A 22899-nucleotide genomic window follows, 5' to 3' on the forward strand; every position below is an offset into this window, starting at 1 on the left:
AGGGAGCTGGTGGAATCTCCATCCCTAGCGGTTTTTAAGTCTTGTTTTGACAAAGCCCTGGTGGGGTTGATTTAGTTGGGATTGGTCCTGCTTTGGGCAAGGGACTGGACTTGAGGACCTCCTGAGGTCTCTTCCAGGCCTATTATTCTATTAAATAGCCATATTTGGCTAGTGGCAGGTGTATGGGACACCACAGACCTAGCCAGCCATTTCCCTGCTTGTAGTCACGCTTTTATTATTGTTCTTTCCTTCATAACATGTAGTGCTTTGTACTTGTCTGTTGAATATTATCTTATTGATTTCAGACCTATTTTCAGTTTGTCAAGGTTGGTTTGAATTCTCATTTTGTTCTCAGAGGTATTGGCAACTAGAGATGTTAGCTTGTAATTGAATAGTCATATAACCTCATCAAATTTTAATGATTACACAAGCATTTGATAATCCTTGGGGGTGGGACCAACAGCCAGTGAACTCCCGGGAGGCACACTTCCAGGGAGGCAGCAGCCTCTGTCCCAAGTTCCCTGTGGGCAGAGGCTGCTCTGGCATCCCACAGAGCAGTCTCTGACCATGGCGACAAGTCTCCCCTGCCTCCCCCTTGCTGCTGCCTCTAATTGAGGCTTCAATATGGGTGGAGGTGCTCGAAGGGAGGCAGCAGGGGTAGGGGAGCGCTGAAGAGCTGGTGTATATGGAGAGCCAGCTTAAAAGCCAGTCCTCATGGGTATTTGCTCCTGTCTGCCCCTCTGTATTGCTGCCTGTTTATCAGTGGCAGCAGTGATGTGGGGCAGGAGGGCTCCACAAGAGCTGATATGTGTGGGCAGCTGGTTAGCCAGTTCTTCACGAGCACCAGTTCCAGCCTCCACCTGCCGCCCTTTTGCTGCTTCTGGTACTATTCAATGGTTTCATTAATCACCTGAAAAACACTCCAGTTGTCTAGTATCTGGTAAGGGTTTATAAAGTGATTGATAATTTGACCAATGTTTTTCCACCTAATTAAAGTTAGGCTGACAAGTCCTGTGGGTTTCTTGGGTTCTTTCTGTTCCTCTTTAAGAACTGATGCCCTTCTCCAGTCTGGTCCTTCATGAGTTCTTCAAAATAATTGCTAATAGTTCCAAGATTGCTTCAGTTAATTCCTTAAATGCCGAAGAGCATATTTTGTCAGGTGCTACTGACTGGTATATCCCTAGCTTATCTAATTGTTGTGTAGCCTCCTCTTGCTATCTTATGATGTGTGTTCCTTCCTGCTTGTTAATATTAATTATGGTAAGCAACTGGTCACAGTCTTTCAATTTGACCCATGTAGGTCAATCATTTGGAACATAACAGATGTAAATTGTAGTGTGTGGGGGGGGGGAGGGTTTTTTTTTTGTAAAATCGGATTTTCTTGGACATAGGTTACATAATTACAATGTCTATTTGTGGTGGTCTACAGTCGTCCGGTAGCAGCTACATGTGATTTCAGTTAAGTTTGCCAAGTATATAGTTTCTACCATCTTATGCACAAGCATGATATTCTGCAACTCAAGTCTTTACTAACTTGGAGTTTTAGAAGTCCAGTCTTCGACATGGTGGGGGTGAGGAGGATCTTCAGCCCAAATGTGATGGAGTGGTTCTCCTCTACCCCCTTTTAAGCAGTTAACCGGTTAAACATAACATTTTACCGGTTAACTGATTAAATGGGGTTTTACATCCCTACTACATGACAAATGAAAGTGCTACCCACTTGCTATTTAAAAATGCATCACAGAGGAGAAAAATTATGGCTTGAAAGAGGAGACCTAAGTGTGGTGATATGCTTAAGATTTGTAACATCCATTTTACTCGGGCTATCTAAAGCTGTAAACTTCTATTTAAGACACGTGGCACAAAAGCTTTTTTAAGGATTGAGTACTCCAGCCCCTTTAATTACTAGAGGAATCAATAGCTGGAAGTTAAAGCTGGGCAAATTGAAATAAGACACTTTTTTTTTTTTTACAGTGAAAAGTAATTAATGAACAAACTTCTAAGGGAAGTGGTGTATTCTCCATCTCTTGAAGCTTTCAGATCAGGCTTCTTTCTGGATAGGCTTTTGGGCTTAACATGGGAGTAAATGGTTGTAATTTGATAACTTGTTTTGTTTGAGAAGTTGGGTTGGATCATCTAATAGTCCCTTCAGGCCTTAAAACTGATTAACAGTTGGAAAAAGTTCCCAGTGTATATCTAGGTCAGGAATGGGCAACCACAAATAGTGGGTGGGCTGCTTGAGCATCCCTCCATCACCTCAGTGGGACTACTTAGATTCTGCCTGCGGCCCTGCAAGCCTCCTGTCTGTTCTCCCTCCCCCATGCACTTTTTGCGCACTGAGGTACTTGAGCCCTGCACTTCCTATGCCTCTCCCCTTCCAGCAATTTTGGAGTGCACAAATTGCCCAATTTGTGCTCCATCCCCGCTCCATAGCTGGAATGCCGCAAACAGCTGGTTTGTGGCATTTCAGCTCTGGAAAGAAGGGGGAGGAGCATGGACAGAGAGCAAAACATGTGATTTGTGCACTCCGAAATGCTGGGAAGGAGGGGAGAGGTGTAGGAAGTACAGGGCTTCAGTGCCCCCAGTGTAGGGGAGGGGAGCGGCCAGGGATCGAGAGGCCTCAGGTGGAGCTCCAGTGGGCCGCATGTAGGCTGCAGGTTGCCCATCACTGCTCTGGGTTGTTTAGTGATAGAAATGTAGCCGTTAAAAGCATTTGCGGAAAATCATGCCAGTGTAGACGTAGCCGTATAGTCTTGTGTGAAGTGATTATACTTGTTACTTCCTTTTTAAAATCCCTATACACTAGGCCAAAAAAAATTGCTGGTAATGCCAACACCCATCTCAATCATCTCTAAAAAGCTGATATTCTCATAAAAAATGAGTCTAGGTATTGCAACATATAGAGTGCACTAACTTGAGCACGTTTTTACACCATTTGTATTGTTATATCCTACAGTACTAGATTGACAGTGTGAATTGGAAACCCTACAGGTTGCAACTTCACCAGTACCACAGGTTCTCCTTGACTTCAGCTTCTGCTTTTGAAATACTATGCATAATAAATATGACATGTGAAATAAAAATATTTAATGTTTATTTTGAAAAAAAAAAAACCAAGATAAATCTAGTGACCATCAAAACAAAACAATAGGAACCTGTCTTCTGCTCCTACACAACAAAATTTCAAAAAAGTTAGAACATTAACTTCATGACCATTTAAAAAGAAACTTGCATCTCTGTCATCTTAAATCTTTGGTGCATTTCCCATTAGGGATGTAAAATCCCATTTAATTGATTAACAGGCCCCCAGTGGTTTGCTCCACCCCTCATTGATTAACGGTTTACGAAAACTGGCAAACATCACAAGTTAAGGATGATGCTTACTGGTTAACCTTTCACACTCTTATCCAATCACACCTTGGATATCTGAAAGATGGCTTGGGAGGGAATTAGAGAACATTATTGAAATGTCATAAGAATACAAACCAGAAAATGTCCTTACCTCACCTTGCTCCCAAGAAGAAAATCAGACTTGTTCCACCATCACTTACCTACTATCTTACTCAGAAGGCATCTGATAATTGAATAGTTGTGTAACTGCATGAGATCTTAGCAGTTACACAACTATTCAGTAGTCCACGGGGGCCCCCTGCAACCCCGCACTGCTGCCTCCATATCAGAGGGAACAGTGTGGGAAGGCGGGGGGGGGGGGGGGGGAGGGAGCAAAGGGAGCTGATCCACGAGGGGAGACTGTTTAAAAATCAGCTCCTTGCACAGACCGGCTACCTGCTGCCCCATGTTGCTGCCTCAGGCAGAAACACAGCAGTGCGGGGTGGCAGCAGCCCCTGTTGAGGGTGGGGGGCAGCGGTGACGGTCTGAGCTCCCTTTGGACAGAGGATGCTCCATGGAATGCGGAACAGCCTCTCTTGGTTTCCCCCCTCTGGCTGCTGCCTCTGATAGAGGCGGAGGAGAGGGAGAGACGCAATCACTATGGAGCCGGTTCTGGTTGGAACCAGCTTTTAAGCTGGCTCTCACCCCTCTGCCCCCTCCCCGGCTCCTGCTCCCCCTTGCTGCTGCCTCTGTCAGAGACAGCAGTGGGAGTAGTGGCATGGGAAGCTGCCGCCTAGGCTTATTGGTCAATCATATAGTTGACTGCACGTTCACATCCCTACTTCTGGGGACAGGAGCATGCCTCTTTTAATAGTCCAATAAAGAACAGGAGAGGAAGAAAAAAACTATTAACTCAACTGAAAAAGTGGGCCTGCAATTCTTGCTCAGCCAAAGTCCTAGCGAAGGAAAATAGGACATCTGAATTGTGTCTTAAATGGTGGCAGTTTTTTAAAGACAAATAATGCAATTTGAGAAGGTATGACCAGTTTTGTTGCTGATTCAAGCACTGACAGTAGTGCTAAGTTTAAAAACAGTGGGAGAAGTGTTCAAATAATTAAGTGGTTTCCCACTACTTCATGTATTTCTCAAACAGTGGTGCAAATCTGATCACTACAGCATGTTAAATTACAAGTCAGTACAGCATTTTGCAACATCTAAGAGAGGATTCTTTGTACAATTTTTTTAGCCAACTTGATTTTATTAATTTAGGATATAGCACATAATAGTCATCTGTGTTAAGCTGCAGATGCAGCAGCAGTACATTAGGAATGGTAAGAACCAAATCTCTCTCTCAAACACAATAATACTTATATTTTATTAAACTAAATCATAAATGTTTCACATTTGCAATTGCAGCAGTTTCCTGACTCATTGGCTAATGGCTGTCCTTAATTTTTTTTTAATTTTCAAATTTTGTTAATGCTGACAGACCAAGTCCTCAGAACACTAAATGTGCAGTGTTTGTTAAACTTCTACAACTAGCCCTCATATGATGTTTCATTCTTGAAGCTAGGCCCTGTATCATCATCTTGCCCTGCTACACTTGATACATTTCCCTTTTTAATTTTGGAATTAATTTCTTCAAAATATTCCTAGTTAGGTCTCTTATGCCCAGAAGCCCTGATAGTTTTTCTGTGGCAAAAATGTGGAGGAATATAGGAAGCTGTGTGCATGCTGAATAATGTCTTCCCCTTTTCTTTCCAGTTCTCTGTTCCTTTCTTTGCTCCCTTTATCTTTCCCAATATCTTAATAAATGCCTCTGCTGTGCTTGGCCCTGGTATACCACCACATAAGCACAGAACAAAAACAATTCTATATACATTGTGTCTGTCTTTACTTTAGTCTGATGAGAAACAGAAATTCAATACCTGGAATTGTGAAGAAGCAAGAGCTGGTAGTTAGTCTAGTCAGACTAGAGCCATTAGTTCATTTTTATGAGACTAGGTGTAGCATGTATGTGATGAGATTTAATTGTAACTGTTAGTTTTAAATGATAAACTTAGTATTTTATTGATTTAAAGAAATAAAATTCAAGTTTTTTTAATTTAAAAAATTGATTTTTATCTATCTTGGTTCAGATTACTTCCTGCTATCACTTCATACCATCAGTAATATAAGGGCATAACATCAAAGCATCTCTCCACATTTTTAAGTGATGCATAATGAATCTATGGGACTGATAGAACCTGTGGAACCTATTGTTATTCATTGTTATTCATAAACCTTTTTATGGTTTCTTCCAACTTCATCTAAAGTATCCACTGGACTCCTGGCTCGATCATCCTGTAGGTTAGTTCCTGCAGTTCAAACATCTACTCTGGGAAGATGCATAAAGAATCATCAGGTGGATATATCAGGAATATCGGTGTAATGGATGAAGACATTTCTAAATCTTGATATTGTGTGAATTATTCTTCCTTCTACTTCTCTAGGCTCTGACATATGATGTTACAAGAACACACAATGTGTAACCATACTCCATACCTTCAGCAGTTTACTTGTCTGATATAGATGATCTCCCTATTCTTCTCTCTCCCCCCCCCCCCCCCCCCCCCCCCCCATGCTGAGTACCTGACCAGAGCAAGGGCAGAAATGTCAATCTGTGGCCAGTACAACATGAAGAATTCATTGAGGGGTATAATTGTTCACAAGCAACACAGGTTTTGCTCCTGAACAAGCTTGGGGATATTTAGGTATTGCAAAGGCAGTGCATTCAGTTCCTGGAGATGAAATGCCACACTTTGTGGCAGGAGTGGTTGAAGGGCATACCACCCTCAAATACTGCCACAGCTTTCTTTGCTGCAGTAAGGAAGATTACTTTGTCCTGTAATCTTAAAATGGTGGTTATAAATAATAATGAAAGGGTCTTGAAGACTTCTTTTGTGAAAAATACAAAATAAGAGTTTTAGATCAGTTGTAAAAAATGGGTAATTAGATCTGTCTTGTAAGGAAAGTTCTTTGGCTGTAATAATATTGGTGAAATTCATTGAGGTTCATCAGTTTTCTGGGATTTTTTTTTAATGGTTGAGATTAGGATCAAGAATTTGAATGATTAATTTGCCACTAAAAGACCTACATATGACTGTTGGTCTGTAATTAGAGCCCTGCAAACCTGTGGGTATCTTCATCCGTGAGTGTGAATACTTTCAGCTCACTGTTGTAGATGCAAATACAAATTTTGTATCTAGAACCCTGCAAATTTGTGTATATCTGCTTTATATCTGTTATCCGTATCTGCAGTTCATTTTTAGGGATGCAGATGCAAACTTTTGTATCTGTGCAGGCTCTACCTGAATGTCTGCTGACCTGTTTTTTTCTTCCTATTACAGCTGCCACTGCCTTTTCCATTTACATGTGGCTTTCCAGATCTTTAGGGAGTTTTTGTTTGTTTTTGTTTGACTGGCTGACTCAACAACACTGAGAATGGAAAGGCAAGGCAAAGTCATTTCAGATCATAACAACTCTGAAATGTTACCATTGAACCTCTTTGTACCAAATTGTTTTTAAGACTGTTTTCCTGGAGGCTGCCTAGCTCAGGGTATAGGTAATGTGCAGTCTCTCATTTTGTAGTTGCTAGTTCAGATCAAGATAAGATTGGCAGAGATCTAACCTAATGTTACTATTTGATGGCTGTCTAACTTAAATGGTGGATCGTCTCAGTCCAGTTTGGTATGAATTAGCATCCTTTTTGAGAGTCTCACAAGGGAGGTAATTAAGTGGAAATTAAACTTCACTAAGTTGTAGAGGTGGTCCCTCCAGGTTAATGTTCTAGCATAGTGGTTCCCAAATTTATAATCTAGCATAAAAGTGTGCTGCTGCCTGTTACCTATGTTCTGCATTTTCAGTGCATCTATCACTGTAAACTTTGTACTTGTTTCTTTGGCTTGAAGGACTTTGGTTTTTTGGTCTCAGGAACAAAAATTCATTGTAATACAGTATAAATTGTTTACTGTTCTTAAGTCATTGTCTCTGCGTAAAATACATTTTGTTGTCCGTAACATCTGACGTAACATAATTCCTAATATTTAAGTATAGCAGGTTATTTCCATGGAATAGGTGACTTGACTTCTCTACAGTAATTTGCCTAGTAGACTAAAAATGGCTTGTTCTTGTTGGAGTAGAAGATGAGAGTTGAGAGTGGTAAAAATATCCAGAGGCCTTACTCATCTGTAAGGAAGTTTTAATATGAACTACAGGCAGTCCCTGGGTTACATGGACCCGACTTACATCAGATCCCTACTTACAAATGGGGTGAGGCAACCCCGCACTAGCTGCTTCCCCCCAGCAGACCAGGGAGACGCGAAGCTAGCGCCCCCCCCCCCCCCCAGCAGACCAGGGAGCGGCTTTTCTCAGCAGACACCTCAGCTTGAGAATAAAGGACTGAGGGAAGTGAGGTGTGGGAGAATAAAACTGAGCTCTGGAGAAATGTTTGGCTAGAGTTTCCCCTACAATATGTACCAGTTCCGACTTACATACAAATTCAACTTAAGAACAAACCTACAGTCCCTATCTTGTACGTAACCCGGGGACTGCCTGTACTCTAGAGTTTTTCTTTCAGTGTATTAAATTTTTCCTTCTAATGTTCTAGGCATGTATGCTTTTTAAAATACAAAATTTTCTAATTAGATCAACATCAATGTGAAGTCCTTCCCAGTACACCTTAGGGAAATTCTTGGGAAACTATCCTTTTCAATAAATTAAGATTTTTGGTTCTAAATCTAGGATTCTGCTGAAAATGCCTGGACAATAGTATACTTCCTTCGAATAAGAGGATAGTTAACTATTGCAGTTGATACTAACTTTTGTGGTATCCTATGAGAAATAAAATGGTTTTAAAAATAGCCAGAGCCCAAAACATTTATGACTTTGGGGCAAAACCAACAGCTTAAACTGGAAGCAAATATAAGTTAGTGGGGCACAGGAATTATGTGCTTAATCCAAGAAATGTTGGTCAGCAGTCTGCATTCTACACAGTTGATTGTTTGAGGCTGGTCTACAGGTGCATTTCAATAATTCAGTGCGGAAGCATGAAAGATATGGATAGCTGTGCTGACATATATTCTTAAAAATAAATACAGATAAATGGAGAAGTACCATCAAGTTGAGTTTAAGATCTCACCTCACATGGCTAATTACTGCTGGGAAAGTTACTGTTGACTCAGTACACGTTATCTTACTACTATAATTCTGTGGAGGAGGGACAGGAATACAGTGGTAGTTACATAATTCTGTTCACTCTTCTCTGTGCTCATATTCTGTACTTTGTTTCAGAGGGGTAGCCAGGTTGGTATGTAACTGAAAAAACTTAAGAAACAGCGACAACCCATGAAAGCTCATGATACTATTCACATTTTTTGTTAAGTCTCTAAGGTGCTGCAGGACTATTTGCTGGGGGTTTTTTCTGTACTTTGTGGCATCCCTGCAACAGGGAAGAGGAAGTTGTTGGGAGTGCAGTGTTATGGAGGTAGGACATGATTAATTGATGCATGAGGTAAAGTAGACTCTCACACATTCATGTTAGCCATACTGACTCTTCAGTGCTTGCCAGTGTAAGAATGTAGCAAATTTATTTTAATCAGAATCCACAGGAAGATTTGTAAAATGTATAATATTCAGAATTGCACTTGACTAACAAGAAGAAACTATGTTAAATAATCATGAACGCTTGTCTAACTTCTTACCTGGAGAATCTGATCTCTTCCTTAAGAATTCATGAGAGATCTCACATCTCTTCTTCCCCATTAAAATATATCAAATTGAGTGGCTTCACATTTTCATTTTTGCATTATTTTCTAATAAGGAATATAGTAATACCATTGAATCTCAATGTCATTTAAATACATGTTTAACATTTCTGATAGAATAAAATGTTCACAACTATGTAATTAATCAGATGACATCAAAGAAAAAAATTGAGAAAATAATGTTCCTGTTCTCAAGGATCTCTCTTGAGTTTTAGATTAGCAAGTAGATATCCTCGTTCCCAAATTCTGTCAGTTATCCACTATGTGATAACCAAACTAAGAAAGAAGAATGTTACTTGCTGAAAATCGAGTGGGTAAAATACAAATTGTGGCCATATTAGGCTCATCTGTTGTTTTATTTAGTCTGTGCTAATAATGGCCAATCATGACTGGAGTGAGAATTTTGAGTGTTTATAGTTGTACATATAAATTATATATGTAAAAGTATGCTTTTATTTTTAACCATGTTGTTTGAGCAGAATGGTGAAAGCTTTTTCTTTACTATAAATTTTGAGAGAGTTTGTATGTTTGTTCAAGAACTTCTCTTAAACAGTAAGAGCAAGAACTACTACATTCAGTATATAGATTCCTCTTAACATAACATAAAGCTGCCTAAGGGTTTGGTTGTGCCAGGACACTGGAATGGGATTACTTCTCATAAAACCATATAGAAAAGAGATAATCACCAGGCAGGTGAAAGGGACTAGCTGGGGCCCCTTTCTCCAAACCTTCCACCCACAAGTGTCCTTTAGGGAGGATGGCAGAGGGGGGTGGAGGCTGAAGCTCTCCTCCAGATTCATAGGGAGATATCACTGGCTCTTTCTCTTTCTCAGGGAGCAAGGGAAAAATGCATAATTTGCTGCATTCGTCCCTCTGACTGAAGCACAGGGACAGATGAGCTTTGCACTTTGCTCTCTCTCCCTGACAGGGACAGAAAGGAGAAGAGGAAGCAGCCCAATGAATCTTGGGGAAAAGGGAGCTTGTCCCCTCCCCAGAGCCCTTCATCATGCCCCTGTTCTCTCCCCCCCCTCCCTCCCGGTCCTGAGCGTCTGCTTAAGGACCTGCCCTGAGCAATACTGGGTGAATGTGCTAGCATAATATGATTTGTATGCAGGAGGGATGTTAAGAGGAGGGTATTTAATTAATCAAGTAGTCAATAGAATTTTTATCGACTACTCGATTAGTCGATAGGCAGCCCAGCTCAGTCCTGGCTCTCACCAGGTGTGGGACCAAACCTTACTGCATCTCTGCAATTTAAAAGGGAATAGGAGCCAGGGGCCAGGCTGCTTGCTTCCTGCTGCCTTCTTTAAATTGCAGCGCCGAAGTGGGGTTGGTCCTGCACCAGGTGCGAGCCGGGACTGAGCTGGGCTGCCTGCCCGCCTGGCAGCATCCCCTGTCCACTGCAGATCCCTCTCACCCCCCCCCCCCCCCGTGGACAGGGGCTGCTTTGGATCAGCAGCAGCAGTAGCCCCTGCTGCCCTCCCCCTTGCTGCCCTTGATAGAGGCAGCAGCGAGTACTGAGGACTGAGACGGTTCTCGCTCTAGCACTGGCTCCCACTCTCCCCCTCCCCCCCACCCCTTGCAGCATTAGAGGCTGCAAGGGGGGAAATGCGAGCAATCAATTCTACCTGATAAGCCTAGGCTATTCCTCTGAGGTTTGATCCTTCATTCTCTGTGTTGAGATTTTTCCTCAGAGATTTGATTAAAAGTATGGGAAGAATGCTTCCTTCAGAAGTATTTTAAGTTACATGAGAGCTATCCTTCTGAAGGTTTTTATTTATTTTTAAAAAGCCCATTCTGATAAAGCAGATTTTAAAGTTTTATAATGTTTGTCATAATACAAAATATTTTTTACTTTATACTGATAACAAAATGAAATTATTGTAAGATGTCTTAGCACAGGGCGCCATTTTACAATGCAATATGGAACTGCCTGCTTAAAATGTTTCGTTGTCTCTGTCTTATTTTCAAACAGGGTTTGTGGATGCACTTAGATGTTTGCAATGAGCACTGTGGCTGGAATGCCCCAGTGTTTTGGATACCAATGCACAGGACTCCATAGTAATCGAATTTATCAGAAACGAACGTCATGAGCATAGTGATCCCGCTTGGGGTTGACACAGCAGAAACGTCTTATTTGGAAATGGCTGCAGGCTCAGAGTAAGTATTTTTGACATAACTGGTAACTTTGCTATTTTTTCTTTTTCTGGTGGGTATTTTTGAATAGAGATAAACAGACTTCCAAGATGTTTATACTTAATTATTTGACTTAATAGCTATATTTGTTAATCTATTGTAGCTTTGTTTTTTCTAAATGCAAATGCTCGCTCTGTGTGTGTGTTTTTTTTAAGAAAGAAGCTGTATTTGTTAGCAGTTCGTTTTATCAAAGGGGATAATTTAAATAAAATATACTTTACAGCAAGTATGTGTAAAAACTTATTTGGTTGCATTTAGAGACACGGTTGCAGTGGAATATACCACATCTACTACTCCCTATCCACAAGGCTTGTTATCCTGTCAAAGATAGCTATTAGGTTGATTTTGACATGATTTGTTATTGACAAATTCATGCTGACTGTCACTTATTTCCTTATTATTTTCTAGGTGCCTACAAATTGATTGCTTAATTATTTGTTCCATTATCTTTCTGGGTACTGAAGTTAAGATGATTATCTTTATCTTCCTTTTTATAAATTTGTACTATCTTTGCCCTTTTCCAGTTCTCTGGATTCTCTCCCATCTTCCATGAATTGTCAAAATTAATCGCTCATGGCTCATGACGGAGACTGAGAACTGCCAGCTGCTGGCAATCTCTACAGCTGGGGCTCTCTGGTCCAGCAACATATGTGCTCCTACTCTACCAGGGATGTTGCCAGACCAGAGAGTTCCAGATCACAGAGGTTCCACCTGTACATCAATTTGTTACTATGGCACCTTTGTTGGATGTTCTAGCCAAAACCTTCCAGACACAGCTGTCAGTTCATGTTCTGTGGTTGACTGATACTGTCATTATGAGGAAAATTCCCTTTTCTTCTCCTATCCCCCAACATTCTACATCCAGTTCTCCAAAATTTGAGTTTCCCAAGTTGATTTATGCCACAGTTTGTAAGCCTCAAGCCTCCTGCTAACTGCTGAAGCCACTGTCTTAAACTATACAAGGCTATAAGTTTCTTGTATTATGGCTGATAAGTACTCTCTGGCAACGTTTTTCCACCCAGTTTTTCCTTTGTATTAGCAGAGGGTGTATCAATGCAGTAAGTTTTGATTTTGGTTTTGTCAGGGGGTGAAGAAGTGCAGGTTGCACCTGCTGGTCCAGCACCCTTGGGATCTGAGCTGTCCCGGATCAGGGAGTTTGTCAGACGGGGGAGGTCAGTGTTCCCCTCCTGGCTGCCCCAGTCTTGGGCTCCTCTCTTTGGAGCTCCCTGCCCTGTAGCTGGCCCCCAACACTAGCCTGGCATGGCTCCCCACCCTGCTGCCTGCCCACTGCCCCAGGGTCTCCTGGGGTTCACAGTGGAGTCTGCTTGGCTGCTGCCAGTCCCACTGCCAAAGGCTGTTCCTTGGGGTTTCTGGCTGTGGCCACCTGGCCATCACTAGTCCTGCTGCTGCCGGGGGTTCCCCAACTGGGATATCTGGCCTCCCTGCTGTCTCTGAGGGTTCTGGCCGCCCACATCCACCAACCATGCTTCAGTCGGGGGGGGTGTTCCCCAGCAGAGGCTTCCCAGTCACCCCAGCTCCACTCCCACTGAGGGTTTGCTGGAGCTCTTGGCTGTGGCCCGCTCGGCCACCAATAGCTCCACTGCAACTGGAGGTTCCCCGGCTGGGACTCCCCAGCCCCTACGTTGCTTCTTTCTCTGGGGCTCTTTGGTCCAGCAACATCTGTGGCCTTGCAGGATCATGGATGATGCCAGACCAGAGAGTCCCAGATTTGGAAAATTCAACCTGTATCCACAAAAAAACCCCGTGCCTTGTATAGAGGCGCAGGAGGGTTTCTGTAATGTACTGTATAATATATATGCTTATAGTTCTTAGCCGTGATTATTCTTAAAAATGAAGTCAGTTGCGCTTCCTCTTTGAAGCACTACGGTGGCACTTCAAAGGAGCAGTGCAGGATTCATGCCTGAGATTAACATGTTACAAAATTTAATGCGTTAATCCTGGACTGTGTTAATCGCAGGCGTTAACGCATTTCAGTTGACAGCCCTAGTTTTTATTACTAGTTTTTTGTAAGAATTATCATTTTGAAACTTGCCAATAGATCCTTAGTCTCAATGAATATAGATTAAATGTTCTTATCATCTTTCCTTCAAAGACTTCCCCATCCCCATACATACACTTAATTTTCTTATGTTAAAAAAATATAGCTTTCATTGGTTTTGGACAGTTTAAGAACATATTTGCTTGCTTTAGGTGTTGGAAGAATAGATTAGTACTTGCTTTTACTAAGAATAGATTAGTATTTGCTCTTTCTCCAGGAGACACAAAGAATGAACTTCCAAATTAACAAATAAAGGCAGTGAGGTTTAGTTTTAACAAGACAGATGAATTGGTCACTGTAAACCTGAAAAATGTCTTGCATACAGCCTTTACTACTGAAACCGATTTAGTCAAGGGGGAAATTTTCTTAAAACATGAACATTACAAAATTTTTTACTCTTCTTAGAAAATAAGAGTATCTGGAAAGATTTAAAGAAACTGGGCCGATAAAAACATCCATTAACATCTGCCTTGAAAAGTATCTCCTGTTGCCATGTGAAGAGAATAAGTGGCAAGATATTTAATAATTTATGCACTTGGATTTTAGGCTGTTTGACAAGCTACTATCTATTGAAATCCTAGAATACTGGACGGGACCTTGAGAGACTATCAAGTCTAGTCCCCTGCCCTCATGGCAGGACCAAGCACTGTCTAGATCAGTAGTCTCCAACCTTTTAAAGCACAAAATCACTTTCTGACTTTAAATGCAATCCAGGATCTACCTTAAACCGAAATACCCTTGCCCCACCTCCTTCCCCACCCCTTCTCTAAGGATCTGCTTTGCTTACTCAATCCTCCCTCCTTCCTCCTCCTCATTTACTTTCACTATGCGGGAGCAGGAGGTTTAGGTGCAGGGCGGTGCAGGCTGTGGTCTTGGGCCAAGGGTTTGGAGTGTGGGAGGGTTTCCAGGCTGAGCCTGACGCAAAGGGTTGAGATACAGGAGGGGATTCTGGGTGCAGGCCCTGGGAAGGAGTGTGGTTGCAGGAGGGGGTTCAGGGCTGGGGTAGGGATTCAGGATGCAGGCTTCGGGTGGTTCTTGGGCAGTGGTATACTGGGTCTAAGGCAAGCTTACCCCCGCTCTGGCACTACCCACTCCAAAAAGTGGCTGGCATGTCTAGCAGCAGTTCTTGCGGGGTGCCTAGGACAGAGGCAGATGGTTCTGCACACTACCTCCCTGTACACAGGCACTGCCCCCACATCTTCCATTGCCTGTGGTTCTCTGCTCCTGTCCAGTGGGAGCTGCGGAGATGGTGCCTTTGGGCAGGAGCAGCATGTGGAAACCTCCTTTAACCCCACTGTGCTTCCAGACTGTTAGTGGGCAATCTGGGTACATGGTAAGTGTTAGAGTATTACCAGCATATTTACCTGGTAACTGGTTAACCGGAGGTACTAGCCCAGAGGGAGCAGCCCTCTGCCCACTAAGGGCCTGGTTGGAGGAGCCCCTTGCTGGTGTCAAGCTGGCTGGCAGGACTCTGGCCACAGGAGCCCCTGCTTGGACCCCAGCTATCATGTACCAGCCCTCCACTATTAACCAGTTAAAATTATATCATTTAACCAGTTAACTTTTTAAATGGGTATTTACATCCCAACTCTGACCACTGCACGGATGGCAAAAATTAGAGGAAATAACTTTTTTGTTATGTGCACCAATACTGAGGTAATATACAGATTTGTACCACCGGTAGAAACCAAAAACCAATATCTTCATAAAAAATTACAGTAGGAATAATTATTCCAGCATGACAGGTTAGCCATTATTTATTTCAAAGAATTAAATTTAAGCATAAGAGAGAGGTAAAAATTCTGAGATGCACAAATCAGTGAAAAAAATCTAAAATCACACACTTTGAAACAAGTAAGAGAAGCATGCCACCACCACAAAGTATGTGTTGGATCAGAAGGTGAATGTGAAAGCCAAAATGTGTTTGTGTGAGTGACAGAGACTCACACACATACAGTGTGTGAGAGTGACAGATGTACATTGGCGCTTTAAGTATATTGAGCATGTTTAGACAGAAGAGCAGCTGCTAGCAAGCTCCTTCCATTTCAAGACCTGTCATGTTCCCCACTCTGTGAAGATGGTCTACAGGGATAGGGGTAATGAGACACGCTGACATCAGTGCCCTCCTCTGTAGTTTTCATTAAAAAAGGAGACCTGGAAATCAATCCTCCTTTTTTCTACCCTTCCAATGTTCCCTGTAAGATGAGCGCTTATGTATCTGCTCAGAAGAGATTCCGGTGCCGCTCAGCTAATCAGCACAGTGCCCACTTCTAGGTTTTTATTTCTACTGGTGGTGCCCATTCACAGATGCTTCAATGCACATACAGTTTATTCTGCACATAGATGGGAAAAGTCTGCACATGGCTGAAAAAGGCTAGAGGGAACATTGGCTGAGGCCTGTAAAAAGAACAATATTGTAGTAAGTTGCAAGAACAGGATGCATAAAGTTGAATATAATTAATAAGGTGTCTTCTTTTAAATAGAGAATCACAGCTGAGTATGAAATAAACTGCATGTCATCTTGTAATTCAAAGCAGTTAAGCACTATTAAGGTACTGCCTCATTAGGCCATACTACAGGAGGAATATGTATATAACAGAAGGAATTATCTGTGTTACAGGTAATCTAGTTCCTCCATGTGCCTCTAAAAATCTGACACAACGTTTTGCAAATAGAAGACAACATGCTTTAATATCCAGAGTGGAATAGACATACAGCTGGTCCCCGAGTTGCAAACGGTCGACTTATGACCGTTCGCAGTTACAACCAAAGCTGTCGTAAACAAACAGCGCAGTCGCATGTAACTCTATGGGTTCCAACTTACGAACAACTGGTCCGTAACCAGTTTGTAAGTTGGGAAGAAGCTGTATATCATATAAACACAGTTTTCAGTTTGATATGAAGTACACTAGATGGACTAACGAGTATTCAGGAGAAGAGAATTTTTAAAATGTGCACCGTTAGTGGAAAAGGATATTTGGATAATCAGATTCTAGCTTAATTTTTCTTGCTGTGAATGGACAGAGAGCAATAGACATTGCCCTCAATAGAGTGACCTTACTAAGGGCCTGAAATGCTCTTGTTGGCAAATAAGAAGTCACTAATGCTTGTAACTACAGGTTGGACCTTCCTGGTCCAGTATGCTCGGGACATGACCAGTCCTGGATAACGAATTTTGCTGGACTAAGGGTGGTCATTTCTGCCCTCCCCTCCTCCCTTAGCTGTCAACCCTCCTCCCCTCCCCTTCCCCCCCCCAGCTCTGGCCCGACCATTGTCCTTCCAGCTGGCTTCCCCCTCTTGCTGGCCCAACTTCCTGTTTAGCCCCTGCTGCCCTAGCAGAGAGCCCCGCTGCCTCTGCTCGCTGGGTTCCCACTGCTGCACCAGGGAGCTTCGTTGCCTGTGCGTGCACTGGGCTGCTGCTCCAGCACCCAGCAGCCTTGCTGCCTCTTTTCGCTGGGTTGCTGCTACTGAGCCTGGCTCCTGCTGTTGCTCCGGGCAGCCCCGCAGCTTTTGTGCCAGGCTCCCACTGCTGCAGCCCTGCCATCACGTGTGGGGCTCCTGCTGCCCTGACATTCTGCAGGGTTCCTGGGCGCTAGCCTTCCAGGGGGACTCATCCTGAAACATTCATGGTCATATCAGACCAGTGAGGCCTGTTTAAGAGAGTTTCAGCTTGTGGTCAGCTGCCATGTTCCATTTTGATGGCTTTCAGTGTTTACTCTTTTCTCCCCTTCCTTCCCCCAAAAAAGGCTTTATTGAAGTTTAGCTTAATGATAACGATATGTGGGTCACTGTAGCAAATTCTACATCTAGAAGAAAAGGGAATTTTATGAAGACTTTAGATGACTTATTTTTAAACCCACTCTTAACTACTGTGGAGATCTGTTTTTTCAGGTGCAAGTCATGAAGAAAACATAGTAGTCCTACCTTGCAAAAACTACAGTGATAGAGATGCAGATGTGTTAGTCTGGTCTAGCTGAAACAAAAGACAGAACTATGTAGTACTTTAAAGACTAACAAGATGGTTTATTAGGTGATGAGCTTTCGTGGGCCAGACCCACTTCCTCAGATCAATATGTGGAAGAAAATCGACACAACCATATATACCAAAGTGATACAATCAAAAAAAGAACGTGTGTGAAATTGACAAATCAAAATATGAATAAATCCTACTATGACCAGGAGGCAACTAGACAACTCTCCAACACCACATTTTACAAACCTCTCTCCTCTGATCCTACTTCAGAATACCAAAAGAAACTACGCTGTCTCCTTAAAAAAACTCCCTGCCTCTATTCGGGACCAAATCCACACAGACACACCTTCTGAACCCTGACCAGGATTGTTCTATCTGCTTCCCAAAATCCATAAACCTGGACACCCCGGACGCCCCATCATCTCAGGTATCGGCACACTCACTACTGTATTATCCAGCTATGTAGACTCTCTTCTCAAACCCTACGCAACCAACACTCCCAGCTATCTCCGAGATACTACTGATTTCCTGAGAAAATTACAAAACATCGATAACCTCCCTGATAACGCCATTCTTGCTACCATGGATGTAGAAGCTCTCTACACCAACATCCCACATGAAGGCAGATAACAAGCAATTAGAAACACTATCCCAGAGGATACCACTGCCAATCTGGTAGCAGACCTGTGTAACTTTGTTCTCACCCACAATTATTTCCAATTTGGGGACAACTTATACGTCCAGATCAGCGGCACAGCCATGGGTACCCACATGGTCCACAGTACGCTAACCTCTTTATGGCTGACTTAGAATGTTTCCTCAGATCCTGTTCCCTTTTACTCCTTCTCTACTTATGCTACATCGATGACATCTTTATGGTCTGGACCCATGACCAAGAAACACTGGATAAATTTCACAGAGACTTTAACAAGCTGCACCTCACCATCAATCTCAGCCCGGACCATTCTACACGAGAGATCCATTTCCTGGACACCACAGTACAAATCAGCAATGGTAAATTAGACACCACTCTCCACTGAAAACCCACTGACTCCTACAGTTACCTACATGCCTCCAGTTCCCATCCAGGACACACCATACGATCCATCATCTATTGCCAAGCCCTTAGATACAATCGCATCTGCTCTAATCCCATTGACAGAGACCAGAAACTTCAGGATCTCTACCAAGCATTTTTAAACCTCAGTTACCCACCTGAAGAAATAAAAAAACAAATTGACAGAGCCAGATGAAGACCCAGGAAAACCAACAATAGAACACCACTTGTCATCACCTATAGCCCCCAACGTAAACCCGTTCAACGCATTATCAATAAACTGCAACCTATACTGGAATAGGATACTATACTCCGAGAGGCTCTGGGAGACAGACCCATAGTCTGCTATAGACAACCACCTAACCTCAGGATGATTCTTACCAACAACCACAGGACATATCACACTAATACCAATCCTGGAACTTTCCATTGCAACAAACTCCGGTGCCAGCTTTGTCCACATATTTACTCTGTTGACACCATTATTGGACCTAACCATGCCAGTTACAAGATCAAGAACACATATTCCTGTTCATCTAGAAATGTAATTTATGCCATCATGTGTCTAAAGTGTCCATCTGCTATGTACATTGGACAAACATCTCAGACACTTCGCCAAAAAAATCAATGCACACAAAACAGACATAATACTCTCTCACAGAGAGAAAGCTGTTGCTTGCCATTTCAGCCAGACTGACCATTCCCTCAATGACCTTAAAACATTCATATTGCTTCAAAGAGACTTGCACTCCAGACTTCAACGAGAAGCTTCAGAATTGTCATTCATGCTTAAATTTGTCACTTTATGTATGGGTTTAAACAAAGACTCTAATTATCTCACCCATTACAAAGCTTCCCCAGTTACCACCCCTGATGTCATTACCTCACAGAAATTTCTCTTATCACCCGATGTCATTACCTCACAGACACTAACCTTTCCTCCTGACCCCCACTCTGTTCTAAAATTTGATTTGTCAATTTCACCTGCATTCATTTTTTTGATTGTATCACTTTGTTATATATGGTTGTGCCGATTTTCTTCCACATATTGATCTGAGGAAGTGGGTCTGGCCCACGAAAACTCATCATCTAATAAACCATCTTGTTAGTCTTTAAAGTGCTACATAGTTCTGTTTTGCAAAAACTATGTCAGTCTAAGTTATAAATCAGTAAACAGTGCCTAAGATCAGGCAATATAGTCTCTCTTTTTTTCCCCATCAGATACCAGCTGTCTTATATTCTTTGAAGTCTTGCAGTACATTTTGTATGAAACACAATACATTGGTATACATACCTGTTATACCGTATATTTTCTTATCTGGGTTGAATTTTAGCCAACTAATTGTACTTCAAAGAATTACTGTACATAGGATTAAAAAAAACTTTTTTGTTTAAAAAGAAAAAAAAAACCTTGCAAAGCTAGTGAGGCACTTTAGAAACAATTGATTTTCAAATAATTTTAATAAAGAAATACTGCTGTTTTTGAGTTTATAAGGCTACAAATGGCCTTAAAAGCTTTAGGCTGGGACTTTGAAAGGAGACTTAGAGTTGAGATCCTAATTACTTTAGGCTCCTTTCAAATCTTAGTATTACAGAGTTTTGACATCCACAATTTTTTTTAAAAAAAGTGTTGAGCTCCCATCTCAGGTAACTTAGTTCTAGGTATGCAAGTTATCTGACCCAAACCAGAACTGAGACTCTTAAATGTGAACGAATGTATTTATTTATTTATTTATTTTAGTGTAGCAGAGAAAATCTAGTACTGTTTTCTGTTTATAGAAGATCCTTTAACTGATTGGATGATTGATGACTGAACGCTTCAGAATGTTTAACTCTTTCTAACCACTTAGTATTCTGTCACCTGATAGACCAATTATATGTACATGAACTCATCTAGTGGGACTTGTCAGAATTGCACTCAAATAATTAAACTGTGATTTAAGGTATAATACTGAGTGTTAATTTGTTGGAGTTCTTTGTTTTTTGTTTTTATTGTCTGTGTAGTTTACAGGTCTGTTTTCCACAGTCCAGGAAGCCCCTTTCAAGTCCTTCCCTCAGGGTATGGTTTACTTAGCTTACACAATAAATTAGTTCAACATAGGGTTTGATACACAAACCCTGCCTTCTGCAAGCCTTTTCCCTTGTATCTTTTTCCCTTGCTCCAAGGCCTTCCCCAAGAGACCATTTGCTTTCTCTAGCTCTCCTTTCCAGTTGAGCTAGGATCATATCTCCATTGGGAGATTGCTTATGAGAGACAGATGAGGCTGAAACTAACTCTCCTTGAAAAAAATGTCATTGTTTCATGCTGCGTATATGTGTATAGATATTACAACAAGTTTTAGTTGTGAAGTTTGAATGTCCCTAAGTATTAAGGAAGTAACCAGTAAAAATAAGGTGATTTCATTGTTTATAAATACAGGGGTAGGTTTATTTTCAAGTTACAGAACCACCAAGACATTAAAGCTGTATGGTGCTGTGAAGCTCCAGAATGGGGCCTATTCAGAAGATTTCAAAATATGGTGCCTTAAACACAAATCTTTTTGGAGTAAGAATGCCTTTGATATCAAGAACATAAATGAGGAATGCCAAATTATACATTCTATTGACCTCTTTCCTCAAGGTTTTTGAAAGATACCCACAATAATACTGCCTTTTGAAATCCAGTATTTTTTTTAAAAAAATTAACCAACCCTTCAAGAAATTAACCAACTCCTTACTTCTTTGATGTGATTCTTGACTTTGCATATAGCATCCACTCCCTACTATGTATCACACTCTTTTTCTGTCCCAAGCGAAACTTAATCCCTTATCCTCCAGTCATTTATCTCTCTATATATTTATAAAAACTTTTCTTGTGGGATGACAGAGTGATGTCAGCATCTCACTCTGCAACCCACAGGAAAAGTTTTTTTCATCCTGCCACCCCTCAGCTGTGCAGCTTCCTTTCTCCCTTCCCCCTGTCATGGGGAGAGACCAGAGCACCCCATCCAGGATAAGCAGCCCCAGCAGCACCAAGGAGAAGCACTCCTTCAGCAAGCAGCTGTTCTGGGGCCAGGCAGGGAAGTTTAGGATCAGCCCACTTGCTCAGCAGCTTCATGAGCCAGGTGCTCAAGACCCTCTCCACCCTGTCGCACTACAGCACTGAGCGTGAGATGGTGCGGGCCTGCTGGAGGTAGCTCGCAGCCTGGGCAACTGCTTCTAGGCGTAGCTGTTGCAGAGCCCTGAGCTGGAGCTACAGCCCGAGGTGGTGGAGTTGGGGCAGGAGCCAGTGACTGGGTTCATCCCACTGCGGAGGAAGTGAGGAGAGTGGGAAGGAGAAAACTCTGAGCTTCTCTCATAGGGAAGATGTCTTATTCCTCTCCCACGGTTGGAGCACTAGCGCCAGCTTCCTGCCGCGGGGCAGGGGAGGGAGAGAGCCCTGAGCGGGGAAGAAGCACTTCCCAGCCCGCTGTCTGGAGCCTTTCCCTGCACTCCTGTTGGCTAGAATCTGGCTAATGGGAGCACTGGGAGGCTGAGCCTGATACCTGCCAGGGGCCTGAAGACAATTAAGTGCCCCCTACCCCTTCATGCCCAGACCCTGCCTCGCCCCCCCAGCTCCCTCTCACTCCCCCCTCCCAGCGCACAACTCCCCTCACCCTCCCCGCCAGGCACCCTGCCCCCAGCCTGCTCCTGTCCCCATTCCCCTGGACAGACTTCCTGCCCCTGTCCTCTCCCTCTTGGCCACACACTTACCCCCACCCTTCTTCTGCCCTGGACCCCCAGCTCCCTCCCTCACTGCCCTGCTGAGACCCCGCACCCCCAACTCCCTCACCTACCTGCTCCCTATCCCTAGCCTGCTCCTGCTCCCCCCCGGCCAGACACCCTGACCTCAGCCTGCTCCTGCACCCTACATCATACTCAGACTTCACACCCTCAGTCCCTCCTGCACTTCTATCCTTATCCCACTTACTGGCAGCCCTGTCCCATACACTCCTCATTTTTGGCCCCACTCCGGAGCCTAGGGGGCCCACAAAATCCACTAACCCTGAAACCCCGGAAGAGTTAATCTGGCCTGAGGCCTTGAAACTCAGTCCTTCTCCCTTCCCCATAGGACTGGAGCACCAGGGAAGTGAGGTGTTTCAATTGGGGGCCACATCTCTGAGGTTTGGGTTTTTTTTTGGAGGGACATTTTTTCCCTTTTCATTTGTATGGTCCCCAACTGATTTTTCTGTGGGTCAGTGGCCTTCAGTCCAAAAAAGTTATCTGGCCAGACCGACCTGTCCCCAGCCCCGATCCTTGGGCAGGCCTTGTTGTCCAGCCCCCATCTGACCACAGAAAAGGCTGGTAGTGGCCCCGTTCCTGCTGCAGCACAGGGCGCAGGAGAGATCACAATCTGGCTGTGGTGGACAGAGGAGGCTTGGCAAGCATAGCGTGCGTGCATGGGGCGTAGCCCCCTAGTATGCATAATGAATGTTAAATCTGTGTTATCCAACTTAAATCC

The 22899-nt window shown here is 43.0% G+C and overlaps 1 protein-coding gene across 6 annotated transcripts in view; it reads left to right on the forward strand.

Moving 5' to 3' along the window:
• Positions 1–22899, forward strand: part of KMT2E (lysine methyltransferase 2E (inactive)) — a 144778-nt gene that overhangs the window by 23192 nt on the left and 98687 nt on the right. For 5 of the 6 annotated variants that reach the window (XM_075909724.2, XM_014580821.4, XM_014580823.4 and 2 more), the window contains exon 2: positions 11110–11294. In XM_075909724.2, coding sequence (XP_075765839.2) covers positions 11224–11294 — 71 coding nt within the window. In that variant the 5' untranslated portion in view covers positions 11110–11223. Of the gene's footprint in view, positions 1–8752; positions 8855–11109; positions 11295–22899 lie in introns of all 6 variants that reach the window. The other variant, XM_075909672.2, reaches the window with a different exon arrangement.

This window comes from Pelodiscus sinensis, chromosome 1 (assembly GCF_052426305.1).
Source record: "Pelodiscus sinensis isolate ZL-2025 chromosome 1, ASM5242630v1, whole genome shotgun sequence".
In the NCBI taxonomy this organism is placed as follows: domain Eukaryota; kingdom Metazoa; phylum Chordata; order Testudines; family Trionychidae; genus Pelodiscus; species Pelodiscus sinensis.